Source organism: Macrobrachium nipponense, chromosome 28 (assembly GCF_015104395.2).
Source record: "Macrobrachium nipponense isolate FS-2020 chromosome 28, ASM1510439v2, whole genome shotgun sequence".
NCBI classification, from domain to species: Eukaryota; Metazoa; Arthropoda; class Malacostraca; order Decapoda; family Palaemonidae; genus Macrobrachium; species Macrobrachium nipponense.
The window spans coordinates 10,047,743-10,059,920 of NC_087217.1; the positions used below are offsets into that span (position 1 = coordinate 10,047,743).

At 38.9% G+C, this 12,178-nt stretch overlaps 1 protein-coding gene across 10 annotated transcripts in view; it reads left to right on the top strand.

The window, feature by feature from the left end:
• Window positions 1-12,178, top strand: part of LOC135201401 (E3 ubiquitin-protein ligase TTC3-like) — a 409,740-nt gene that overhangs the window by 203,651 nt on the left and 193,911 nt on the right. For 9 of the 10 annotated variants that reach the window (XM_064230282.1, XM_064230284.1, XM_064230283.1 and 6 more), the window contains 4 exons: window positions 2,928-3,051; window positions 3,582-3,755; window positions 6,369-6,434; window positions 7,073-7,203. In XM_064230282.1, the coding sequence (XP_064086352.1) occupies window positions 2,928-3,051; window positions 3,582-3,755; window positions 6,369-6,434; window positions 7,073-7,203 (495 nt within the window). The remainder of the gene's footprint in view (window positions 1-2,927; window positions 3,052-3,581; window positions 3,756-6,368; window positions 6,435-7,072; window positions 7,204-12,178) is intronic. The other variant, XM_064230285.1, reaches the window with a different exon arrangement.

Here is a 12,178-nt window from a genome sequence, read left to right on the forward strand (position 1 = left end):
GTCAAAAAAGGCTGTATTATTATTATTGCAATGATTTTAAGTTCATGTATATTAGCCATTGAGCTTAGTGCTTAATCAGATGTCAAGGTCTCACACTTCTGTTCTCTTTTTGTGATAGAATTCTTTCTTGTTTTTGACGATGTATTAAACTATTTAAATTTTGTAATGATACCTCTAGTTCAATCAGAATTTAATTTAATGCCAATAGTTTTATATCATGAAAAGATTTCACCCACTGAATTTGTCTCTTACTTGGTTGTCACTGATGTGCACTTGTAACAAACTATACATATGTCTGGTTCAACCTGCTGTGCATTCCGCTTACTATTTGATACATACATTCTGCTCACATTTTAGATTTACCTTGGAATTTGTTTCCCCTTACTACAAGGCTACTAACAAGCTAAACCCAAAGGTTGCTTGCTTCACTGAAAATTGCAAAGCCTGATGTTTGCCGGTAGGGATGGCACAAACCATTTGCCTTAAACATAGTGCCTGCAGGCATAAAGTTGTTTGGGTAGTTTCTGAACATGTGCAAAATAGCCAGCATACTCCTTGCAGTGTACTAAATGATATCAAGGCTTGATTTGGACTACCCTTTGGTGCAAGGTTTTGGTGGCTTGTTGGTTAGGGTAATCATCCTGGCAGAACTCCAGCAAAGAGTATGCACCTCCCTTTAAAATTCTTTGCCAATATGTCAAGATAGTGGAATCCCAGACTGTCCTGAATGACTCCTCTGATGGAATGGATGTTGCCACTAAGCTCTCTGAACCCAGGTTATCTGGAGGCACTGCCTGTGGTTTAGCATGAGAGAGCAAGTCCTTTGGAAGAGAATCTGGGCTGTACCATGCAATAACCTGATGTTAAGGAGGACCCTAACAGGGCACTGCCTCCTCCTCCTGAGTTACTGTATGAAGCTTAGCTCCAGTAAAGCGAAAACACTATTTATTAGCAGATCTCGTATGGATTTCCCACCCCATCCTCCCCTTCAGGTGGATGGAACTTTGCTGAATGAGTCTGAAACTTTAACTATTATAGGTGTAACTTTTGACACGGGCAGTCCCTGGCTTACGATGGGGGTTCTGTTCTTGAGACGCGTTGTAAGCTAAAAATCGTCGTAAGCCGGAAAATCATCAAAAATCCAAAGAAAACCTTGCTTTTAATCTTCAAATATAGATTATTTTGCATTTTTGGAGTCTTATACCTTCTGTCAGATTGGCGTCATAACCCTGGAACATGCAGAGTAAACCTAGAAATAATTTCTGATGAATATAATAGAAAAACTTCGCTGGGGACTGCCTGCAGTCATACCTTGGTTTTCACGCCTCTCTTTTCATGTTTTGGTTTTCATAGACTTTTTTTCTACGAAATTTTGTCTCGGTTGTCATACGTTTCCTCAGTTTTCGTGCACTTGCAAAACACACCATCCGAATCCCAGGGCGTGACCAAGACCCATATTCACACCTGAAACAAAGCATCCCATCTTTCGGGACCCATTCTGATTTTGTGTTCGATGTTTTTGTGCTTCTTTTATTAAAGTTCAACAGCTAAATAAGCCTTTTTGGGACCAAAGAAAGTTCCAGCTAGCCCTTTTGTAAAATTGGCAAAAAACACTAAAGAATTTAAGAAAGAACTCATAGCAGTGTTGGAGGAAGTTTCATGCTGACCTCAGTGAGAAAACGTCTACAACAAGTGCTACTTTTAGTGAATTTAAGGCCAGCAGAGGCTGGTTTGAAAAATTCAGAAAATGAAAGGGCATACATATGTTTCTACTTCAGGGATTAAGGACATATTTACAAAGTGGAGTAATATGAAACATTTTTTGAAGAATTGCCATCCAACGAAGAAGTTGTAATCTTGTCTCCAACATGTTTAAGGGGGCCAGCCGGTACCCCCATATATGGGGGTATAGGGCAAAAAAGTCCTGATAAAATTCATGGAACTTTGTACGGCAATGGAGAATGTGTATGCGAAATATTTCGTCAAAAGTCCTCTTGCTTTTATAGTTACAGGCTAATTAGTAGAAGTAACTCAATCAATAACCCAAAAACATTGATCCGTACAAGAAAATGCAGCATTTTTTCTGTTATCGTAAATTTCTATAATTATTGTTAAACAAATTAGGAGCAATGGACTCCTATGACCTTGTCCTTCCCTTGTGTAGTCCATTACAGGGTTGATCCTTCAGTATTTGCTCCGGTACAGTTACCTTCGCATCCGTGGGACTCACTTGTACTGCTGTCTCCCAAGGACTCCAAACACCAGATGCTTCATGCTAGGCACTTATCACTTGAGCATCTGGCTCAGTGCGAGGCTCCCACTCCTGAGAGCCCAGCGACCGTGCGCCCACCACTGGCTCCTGCACCACCAGTTTTCTCTTCCATGCTGCCTGCTCCCATTCCCACAATGACTGCTCCCGCTCCCATAATGTCTCCTTACGCACGTGCTCAACCCGCAGTCGGACCTGCTTTGGATCTGCAACTCACAGCCCCTTCTGCTTTAGGACAGGGAGCCCATCAGCAACAGCAGACCTTAGTTTCGGAATCAGATAACCCTTTTCTTACACCGCTGAAGAGCCAGCTCATAAAGATCCTGAGTTACATCAGGAAGATCTCTTATGCTCTGTCAACGATTCAGTATTAGCTGAAATTAGATATCATTGGGAGAAGGAAATCATGATGTTCACATTATGGGAATCAACTTCTTTAGTGAATGAATAAGTTTGGCTAAAACCTTGATAATTTGGTTTGAAAAGCATATGAAAAAGATGGAATTTATGTAGGGGAATGTTATTAGTAGTATTTGACATTTTTGGGAGTTTTGAAGTTTTCTCTAGTGAGCATTTATGTTAATCAGTTTTGTTTTCTTGTAACAATGTTAAAGTTTGACTGGTTATTGATTGAAATTCATAAGAATTTATCTTGCAGAAATAGGATGGCACAGGCACAGAGTTATGAATGTTCTGTAGTCTTGAACAATAAAAAACACAAGGCTTTCAAGTGGCCTGGGTCTGATGACATATTTCCAGAGTCGGATCCAGAACGACTGAAAGTGAGTTTGATTTAGTTACTTATTCATTCTATATGTGAAGTTTTTGTTAGGCAGCAATTAATGTACGTTTAAGTGAAATACTGGTATTTTTCCCACTGGAATAGCTTTGGTGTTTAGAGAAAAAATATTTATAGGTGCAGTAGATATTCGTGAAGGTCATAGCATTTATTTTGTAAATCTTAGTGTCTTGTTATGTCAGTGAATTTATGTGGCCTCTCTGTTGTTATAGTTGCAGCAGTGTTCTAAATAATATTGTTTGAGTTCTAAATATATTATTATAACTGGTTCACTTACAGTAGATTATTGGATGAGCCGTATGCTTATGAGACGTTTGTTTGGTGGCCGCTGATTGGCTGGTACCGGGAGGTAGGCAGCTCCCAGCCAATCAGCGCCTGCTAAACAAGTGTCTCGTAGGCATAAAGCTCCTCACCCAAGAATCTACCTTAAGTGAACCAACTATAGTACTAAGTATAGTTAATATTTAATTTCTAGCATTTTATTTGGTATACCTGATCTCTTGTCCTCCACAGGTTATCGGTGATGAATTATACAGAAGGAATAAAAATCATTTCGATGAAGATAAAAGTGTTGCTGTGTGGAAATCACTTAACATTGAACCCACTGTCATTCAAAAAGTTGACAACATTAGTGATTTCAGTGGCAAATATACCTATATGGAAATGGTTATCCAGAATAGTATAGAAGTAAGTACAGTACTTGTCTTTGTAATTTTTGAGGTATAGTCCTTATCCAGGATATTTGATGTAATAGCTTTGATAACGGGTACAGGCGGCCCTCGGTTAGCGGCAGGGTTCCATTCCTGGCCGCCGATGCTAAGTTATTTTTGACGCTAAGCAATTTTAAAGCCTACGGCCACTGCACACCTTCTTTCGAAACTCTAGACCAGTCAAAGGCGCCGTAATCCCACAATGGCGCAATAAGTAAAATTATATTTATGCTGTATAGTACTATAGAATTTACTGTACGGTAGTACTGTACAGTACATTATAGCATTGTAAATACTGTAAAGTGAAAAAAGCCTAGCTTTAATCCTTTGGGTGTCTAGAGTATGTAAGATGTGTAATAAAGTTTATACAGTGTACAGATAGCTGTAGTGTTCAAGTTACGATCATTAGTCTTACGATAGTCCGATTTTATGAGAGATCAAATTACAGTGGTCTAACTTTATCCATCTTCTAGTTACTTAAGTTCAGTAACAGCAAAAGAGAATGATGAAAGTATGGTTTTAACGTTATACTCATTGTGTGAATGTGTACAGCCATGAACAACCGAACGAGAAACAACTTTTTTTTCTAAGTACAACCGAACTGGATAACATCTGTTTGGCTTTTATTTCGATCATCGTACGACAGCACACTATTACTGTAGTTGTTATAAATGGCGTTATGCATAGAATAGAACAGAGATATCTTAATGTAATAACTTAATTTGCTATAGATCAAAGATCAATATAGATCAAAGATCAATCGGGAAATACACTGTTAAATTTAGACCTAGTTATAACTGAAGCTGAGAAAACTGTTCAACCTGCTAATGACTATTATCGTACGTCGGGCAACAAGGATAAAACTCCAGTAAACGTATGCCATCAAACACAACCGTAGATAAAATTGGGATAAAATAATTTTAATCAAAACTACTGTGCTTGAAAGAACATATTTTACTGTTGGTTTCACGACGATATAAGATAAATAACATAAAGTTCGTATTATGATGATATAAAGGAGAATTGCGAACAAAATCACGTAATTTTTTACGCAATAAACATGCCCCCAACGTAATCTTTTACGAAAAAAAAAAAGTAGTTCACATTCACAACGAGACATATTCAATAAATATTTCCACCTAAAAACACGTTATATAAGGAAAAATAACCTTGTTTCTTATAAGTCAAGTATCTAGATATTCATTTATGCTAACTAGAAGCAAGAGAATTCGCTCAGAATTGCGTTATGGCGAAACAAACTCGTATTCGCCATCAGCTGATTTCAAACCACAACATTGGCCACTCCTTGGAATACTGGCTTAAATTTGCCGTAGGATTTTATAATAAAATAATATGAGAATACATACAATATTATTGGATACAGTGAAATAATGTATAACTTTTTAAAGGATTTATGGAAAAGATGCATAATTAATAAAATAACACCATGCATTTTTTTGGAACAGTGGCGGACAAGAACGAACATGAAAAAACATCCCCTCACAATGTGGAGCGTAGTTACAAAGGCTGCTTAATTTGTATCTTATTTATGTACATAAATGAAAATACCTTATACGTAATATATTTTCATACACATTTTAAGCATATAAGCATAAACATTTTTAAAAAACGACATCGATTGCTAAATTTGCACTCTTTTTAACTTTATATTTTTGGAAGCGCGGCAGACAGTGGCTTACAAGAACGAACATGAAAAAACGTCGTAGTCGATAACTTGAAGGGCAGTTTCAAAAGCTACCTTTTTATCATATTTTTCAGCACAGAAATAAAAATACCCTATTCGTAATACATTTTCATACACATTTTAAACATAAAAGCATGAACATTTATAAAATCGACACATCGATCGCTAATTTGCACTTTTTTTAAATATATCTTTTTTGAAGAGCGGCAGGCGGCGCTCACAAGAAAGAACATGAAAAAACATCGTATATGATAACATGAAGGGCATTTTAAAAGCTGTCTTCGTATCATATTTCTGTGGAGAAATAAAAATACCTTACACGTAATACATTTTCATACACATTTTAAACATAAAAGTATGAATATTTATAAATTGACACATCCATAGTTAAATTTGCACTTATGTAACTCGAAATTTTCGGCATAGAACAGCGTCAGAGGCATATATTTTACCCTAATACCTATGTAATAACTCTCCATAAAATTTGTTAATATAATTTGTATAACCTTTATGGTCTGAATGGCATTTCTACAAATGTATGAACTTGTTAGACAACGGCACTAGCAGTGCTGTTAACTGAAAATTGTGCCTTAAAAATACCTTAAAATGCCTTATTTTTTAATTAATATTTTTGACGACAGCCGTAAAACCGATTCGCCGTCAAGCGATTGCGCCGTTAACCGCGGGCAGCCTGTATTGAAAGTTAGATGTAATCAATGTGCCTAATTAAAAAGAGGCTCTTGTGCTTTTCTAGCAGTAAAATTACTCCTGATCATCAGTAGATTAACCCAAGACCTGCATACTTGATTATGAAGTTCTTGAAAATTTTGCTTTTTTAAATTTTAATTATTAAAATGTGATCATAAAAGTTATTAATTTTTACAGAAAACCAAACGAGAGTTTTTAGGCATGTTTTCGAGGGGTGAGCACTCCAGAGGATACAGAATTAAGGTAAAAATTTATTAGGCTTTTGCTTAGGCTTGTATACATCGTGGTAGGAGGGACGTCTCATGTATGCTTTGTAGGTGTGTGTCAGAGCCAAATATGTATTTCTGTGCTAATAGAGACCTTCACATTTTGAAACTTTTAATCCCTAGAATATAAAGCTTAGGGATATGCGGTAATCTTAAAACTAAGAACTGTGTCAAGGACCCACCGAACTTCAGTTTGTGCTTGCCTAGGTTAAGGAACCAGTGTGGGGAAGGAAGTATAAGCACTGGTGCAGTGCTTGTAGGGTGTAGCTTCCAAGGAATTATTGGAGGTTTGTTTTGTTGTTTTGCCAAAAGTCCAAGATGGCCATGAACAAATCCTGTAAAAAGGGGAATACAAAAAATTTCTCATGAGATGTGTTTTGCAAAATTTTAATGTTATTGAAGAATTTTGCATATTTTTTTCAAATGTTTGACAATATACATTTGTAATTTTTATATCACATATTCCTGAAATCTTCAGTTGATGTAAAACCTCTTGTCCTAATATTTAGTAAAGAAGTAAAAAAAAAACTAATATATATATTTAAAATTTTGATGTAATTTGTAAATCTATAGTATTTGTTTCAAAAATAGGATTAATAGTCTTGTCATTTTTAGGTGGTTCGTCAAAGAGGTGATCTGATTGGGAGAGCTTCAACCATCAAACCAACTCCTAAAGCCAAATGTCGATTCAAGAACTGCATTTTGACCCAAGGTCATCCATTTGCAAGAGAGGAGATTTATGACACGTATGTTGATTTATTTGGGGCTTTTTGGTTAAATATCTTCTTTGAGGTTGAGCAGAGATTACTTAATTATTGTCCTCCTCAACTTAGGACCACCTTGACTTGGTGAAAGGGCTCTCAAACCTCTAGAATTTTTTCCCCTAGGTTTGAAACCAAGACTACTATATATTACTATATATTTTAGGATTAATTTCTGTGGATTTTTCCACCTCTGTCAAAATTTACAAAATCTGACAAATAGGAAAATATACCATGGCTTGATGTGGAGTTAAATCTGAAGCTAATTAGTGGGATCAGGTAGAACCATAATTTACTTGACAATGTTCAGACCTGTTTTTTCAGGCAGAACTCTCCTGTGGTGCAGGACCATTAGTACAGTAAAATTAGCTCAATTTTGGCTCAAACCTCAAAACTTAGAATGACAAAATGAAACTTTGGGAATATGTAGAGGTGATTTGTGTTATCTTCATCCTAAAAGTCTTTAAAAATCCAGTGACAGGTTTTCGAGTTATGGTCACAAAATGGCAGTCATTTTGTTTTTTTCAGTTTTTCTCATTTATTGCCCCTAAAGGGTAAAAAAATAAAATAGATTAAATATACATTATTTTGTATTATATGGTAGTTTTAGAAGCTATTTGAATAAATTTCATCAGTACTAAATACATCAGTGGGAAATTATGGGCCTTTATTTTAAAAAAATTCTGTTACTCGTAGTTGACAGGAATATTCCTATTCCTGCTATTGGAAAAATAATTGGTATATCAAAATTTTTACCTAAATAAACAATCTGCAGAATCTTCTTATCTTTCAAATAACACCAAAATGACACTTCTAGGACGCGCCATTTGGGGGTTATCTTCGTTTGAATACATGCACTTCAATTGGTGCCATTAGCAATTGCCTAGTTCCTACTATACAATCGTCAACATTTTGCTGTTGAAGACATTCATACATCACATGCTTATGACATTATAATTAGTTGAAGATAAATTCTAGGTCACATAACCACAATTACCATAAAAATTATGTAGTGAACTGAGCATATAACCGGTAACTACTTGCAATACAATACGATGTGGAAAAAAATTATCAAAATTAGTTTTCAACTATACAGCTGTACAGACAAAAAATAACTTCAACTTGAAACTCCATTTTTACGCATAGGGGATTATGCATTAAATATGCTAAACCCAAATATGAATCATTCTTTATTATTTCTTGTAAATTATTTCCTTTTCTTTTTCTGTAAGGGTTGAGAATAGTCTTAATTTTCAGTTCTGCTATGTTCTTCTACATATCCATCTGTATCTCCATTATCTTCATCAAATAAATATTGATTATTGCACTCATGCCCAGCACAATACCCACGCATATGTGTACAAGGGAGTCCACTTCTCCTGCACTCGCAGTTCAGTTCACAACCTTTTCTACAATTACAAGTTATAAGATGAAGTAGGGAATGTTGTACGGGCTCTTTAAGCGATGTTACTGGTCTCAGTCGGTCATTTTCTAACTTCATTTTCTAACTTCCAACCCCAGTCAGTGGAGTCTAGAGTAATCCCTTGCCACTGTTGTACTTGATGGAAGGTATGAAAGAATGTTGGCGTGCTGCTGCTGATGTTGGAGGAAGTGTAGCTAGATCAAATTTGGCATGTACAGGCTGTCTAGCTATTGTCCTTAAGTAATTAAAGTACCTTTGTTTATCAAGACTACCTTCTGGCTTTCCTCCATACAGGACAAGAAGAAATGCTTCTCCAGCAGCAGCTATATCATCTGCAGAGGCTTGGGGGTCATTAAAAATTTGCATCTTGTGACTTAGTACAGGATCGTCCAGTAATCTTTTATAAGGAACCCTTTTACCCTTGCTATACAGAGCAGATGTTGTATCGCAACCTGTTATTGCATGCAGGAAGAACAAGCTGTCAGTCATGTCCCCCATTTTGCTCTGAATTTTTTCACTGCTGAATATTTTATCAGGATGTGCTTTGTTTGCTGGGATCATCATTTTGATATCATTCTGAGGTTTGGCAAGTGCAATTAAGAGGACAAGAAGATCAGTGCCCTCCCCCACAATAACTGACTCCTGTCCTGAATCTCATAAATGAGTTGCTGTTGTTACTATTGAGGGTAATTAGTAAACGTAACTCAGTAAGCCAAAAACATTGATCCGTACAAGAAAATGCAATATTTCTCCTATCATAAATTTTTATAATTATTGTCGAAGATATTGTGAGCAATGGCATCTGTAGAGACTCCATGAGGCGGCAGGATGGAACTTAGTCAGTTTACGGCTTCCAGTGCGAGGAGGAACCTCTTGTAGTGTACACATTCGAGTTTCGCCTCTGACATTCGCTTGCTTTTATGTATGTTTATTTTTGTTTCGGCAAGAATTTCATCATGCCCATGAGGAAAAGACTAGCAAAATATCTTGCTAACATACAAAGAAAATTAGCTCTAATATGATTACAGAATATCATAATATACGTGATATTAACTTAATTAGTGAAGAGAGAGAGAGGAAGGTGCGTAGTTAGGGATGCCCCCATCTTGCCTGACGCACACGTCGTGCAGTACGCCAGGCTATGATCGTTGAGCAAAGGGATCTTCATTTATGATAAATAACATAATTTTGGTTTATTAATACCCATAAAGGAATATAAAATTCTTAATAATCATGATTTATTAACATTGTCTTTGTAAAAAGAGAGTACATGTTTGCATTTCACCTCTTGACATTCTCTTGCTTTGTCTTTGTAAAAAGAGAGTACGTGTTCGAGTTTCACCTCTTGACATTCTCTTGCTTTTACATTTGTTTATATCTTTGTTTTGGCAAGAATTTCATCATGCCAATGAGGAAAATACAAGGAAATCATTTCACTAACATACAGAAGAAGAAAATTCACTTAAATAAGGTGAGTTAGTGAGGGAGAGAGAGAGAGTTGCGTAGGAAGGAGTAGTGCCCCATCTTGCCTGACGCAGTGCCCCAGGCTATGATATATAAGCAAAGGGATCATCATTTATGATTAAATTATGAGAAATAACATAGTTGTTCCGATACGTAATACAAACCCTCGGTCCTTTAACAATAGGAAGGTAACTAGCGGCAGCTGGGACGGTCGTAAGCTTCAAACAAGGGGAGAACGGTAGTTAACTGCTTGTCCGATCGTGCGCGCGCCCGCGCGCCTGAGAGGTGAAGAATCACTTTTGCTTTCGGCCGCGGGTGTGAAGGACGTGTTCGTCATCGCTCTCTGCCCGCTTCATCGTCGTATGCTTTGTTTATATTGTGTTTTCTACTAATGGTTTGTTTGACTTGAAAATGAAACTGTAAGTACACTGTTTTCATTTTCATTACTTAATTATGAGCCAACATGGAGCTATCGCCGTAGATGCGGCGATTTCCGCACTTTTCATGAAATTGATACCCTTGAATTATGTCTCGGTGCCGAGGGCGGGCGCGTTCGCGCCGAGTCATGTATTTTGGGCGAAAGTGTGTAATTGAAAGATGTAAGTACTCTTTTCATTATATTTTGCCCTGTGCGTTCGTTGCCGAGAGCGTGATTGCGCTTGGCACGAGCCTCTTATTTTTATGGATAGAATGCATGAAAGTGGATTCGCAATGCAGTATTCTTTTCATTTTCATTTATTAATTGCATCAAATTTAATTTTGGATCAATTTCCGCTCTTACCCAGGAATTGATCCTTACAATTTATTTTCTGTGAAAGTGAAATCACAAGTGCAGTATTCTGTTTCATTTTCATATTTTTTTTATGATAGCATCATATTATTATGGATCAAGTTTCCGCTCTTACCCGGGAATTGATCTTTCCCCCTTTAAGTTCTATGAAGTGAATCGCAAGTGCAGTATTCTGTTTCATTTTCATGTTACTTTTCACTGCTGTGCGGGGGTAGAGGAAGCGAAGGTCTGCCAGGAAGTCGTCGGAAAGCTCTCCCGCGACTCCCTTGGTATCCGATTCTTCGTCTTCTTTCCTGACCCCCACTCAGCTTCCTCATATTATTTTGTATTTGGGGTCTTCCTTGCGTTCGGGGTGGGGCATGTCTCCCCCCCCATGCGTGAGGGAACCCCTCTTACTAATCTGTCTGTGCTACCGCAGGTGCTACATCCGTGGGAGACGACCTTGGACAGGTATGGACCACTGCGGCTGCAGGGCGTGCCTAGCATCCACGATCTGCTGCAGCGTCTAGCGAGGTCTGGGGCGGTGACCTTGGCACGGTCTACACTACAACCTCCACGGCCGCTTATGCTGCTTCCCCCCGCTGGTCTACACTCCCCATGCTGTGTCGGTGACGCCGTCTGCCGCTACTAGGGCCGGTCGACGCCGTACCGAGGGGGGGTATGCCGCCGCCGCCTGTGTTTTCTTGTTGCCTGCCCCAGACTTCCGCTATTCCAGCAGCTCGCCCCTGGACCGGCCGCCAGTACCCAGGTTCCCGCTGGCTGCCGATGACTACGAGGCGATGGCTGGGCCTGCCGTACCTGCCGCTGATGTTGTTGCTGGCCCAGCCGCTCGCGCCGCTCCTGTGAGGCGTGCTGTGCGTGACGCTCCTGCTGTTGCTGGTCCTGCTTTTGCTGGTCCTGCTGGTGCTGGTCCTGCTGTTGCTGGTCCTGCCGCTCCTGCCGTGCCTGCCCCTGCCCACGTCGTGTCGCGTCATGGAAGTGCTGCCCCGGACTCAGGTCTTTCCGGACAGGTTCAGTCGGGGCGTGTTGCTTCGGCAATTGGCCCGGCTCCTCCGTGGATGGAAGACCTGACGTCCGTCCTGAGAGAGCTGACGAAGAAGAGGAAGAAGAAGAGGAAGGTGTCGTCGTCGTCTTCATCGTCTTCTTCGTCGTCTGCTGCCGCCTCTCCCCCTTCGACTTCTAGGCTTCCAAGCCGAAGAAGAAGAAGGCTGCCCCCCCCCCCAAGAAGGCTCCTTCGGGACCTTCGAAGGGCCCGTCTCACTCCGGTGTGACGGGGGGTTCTT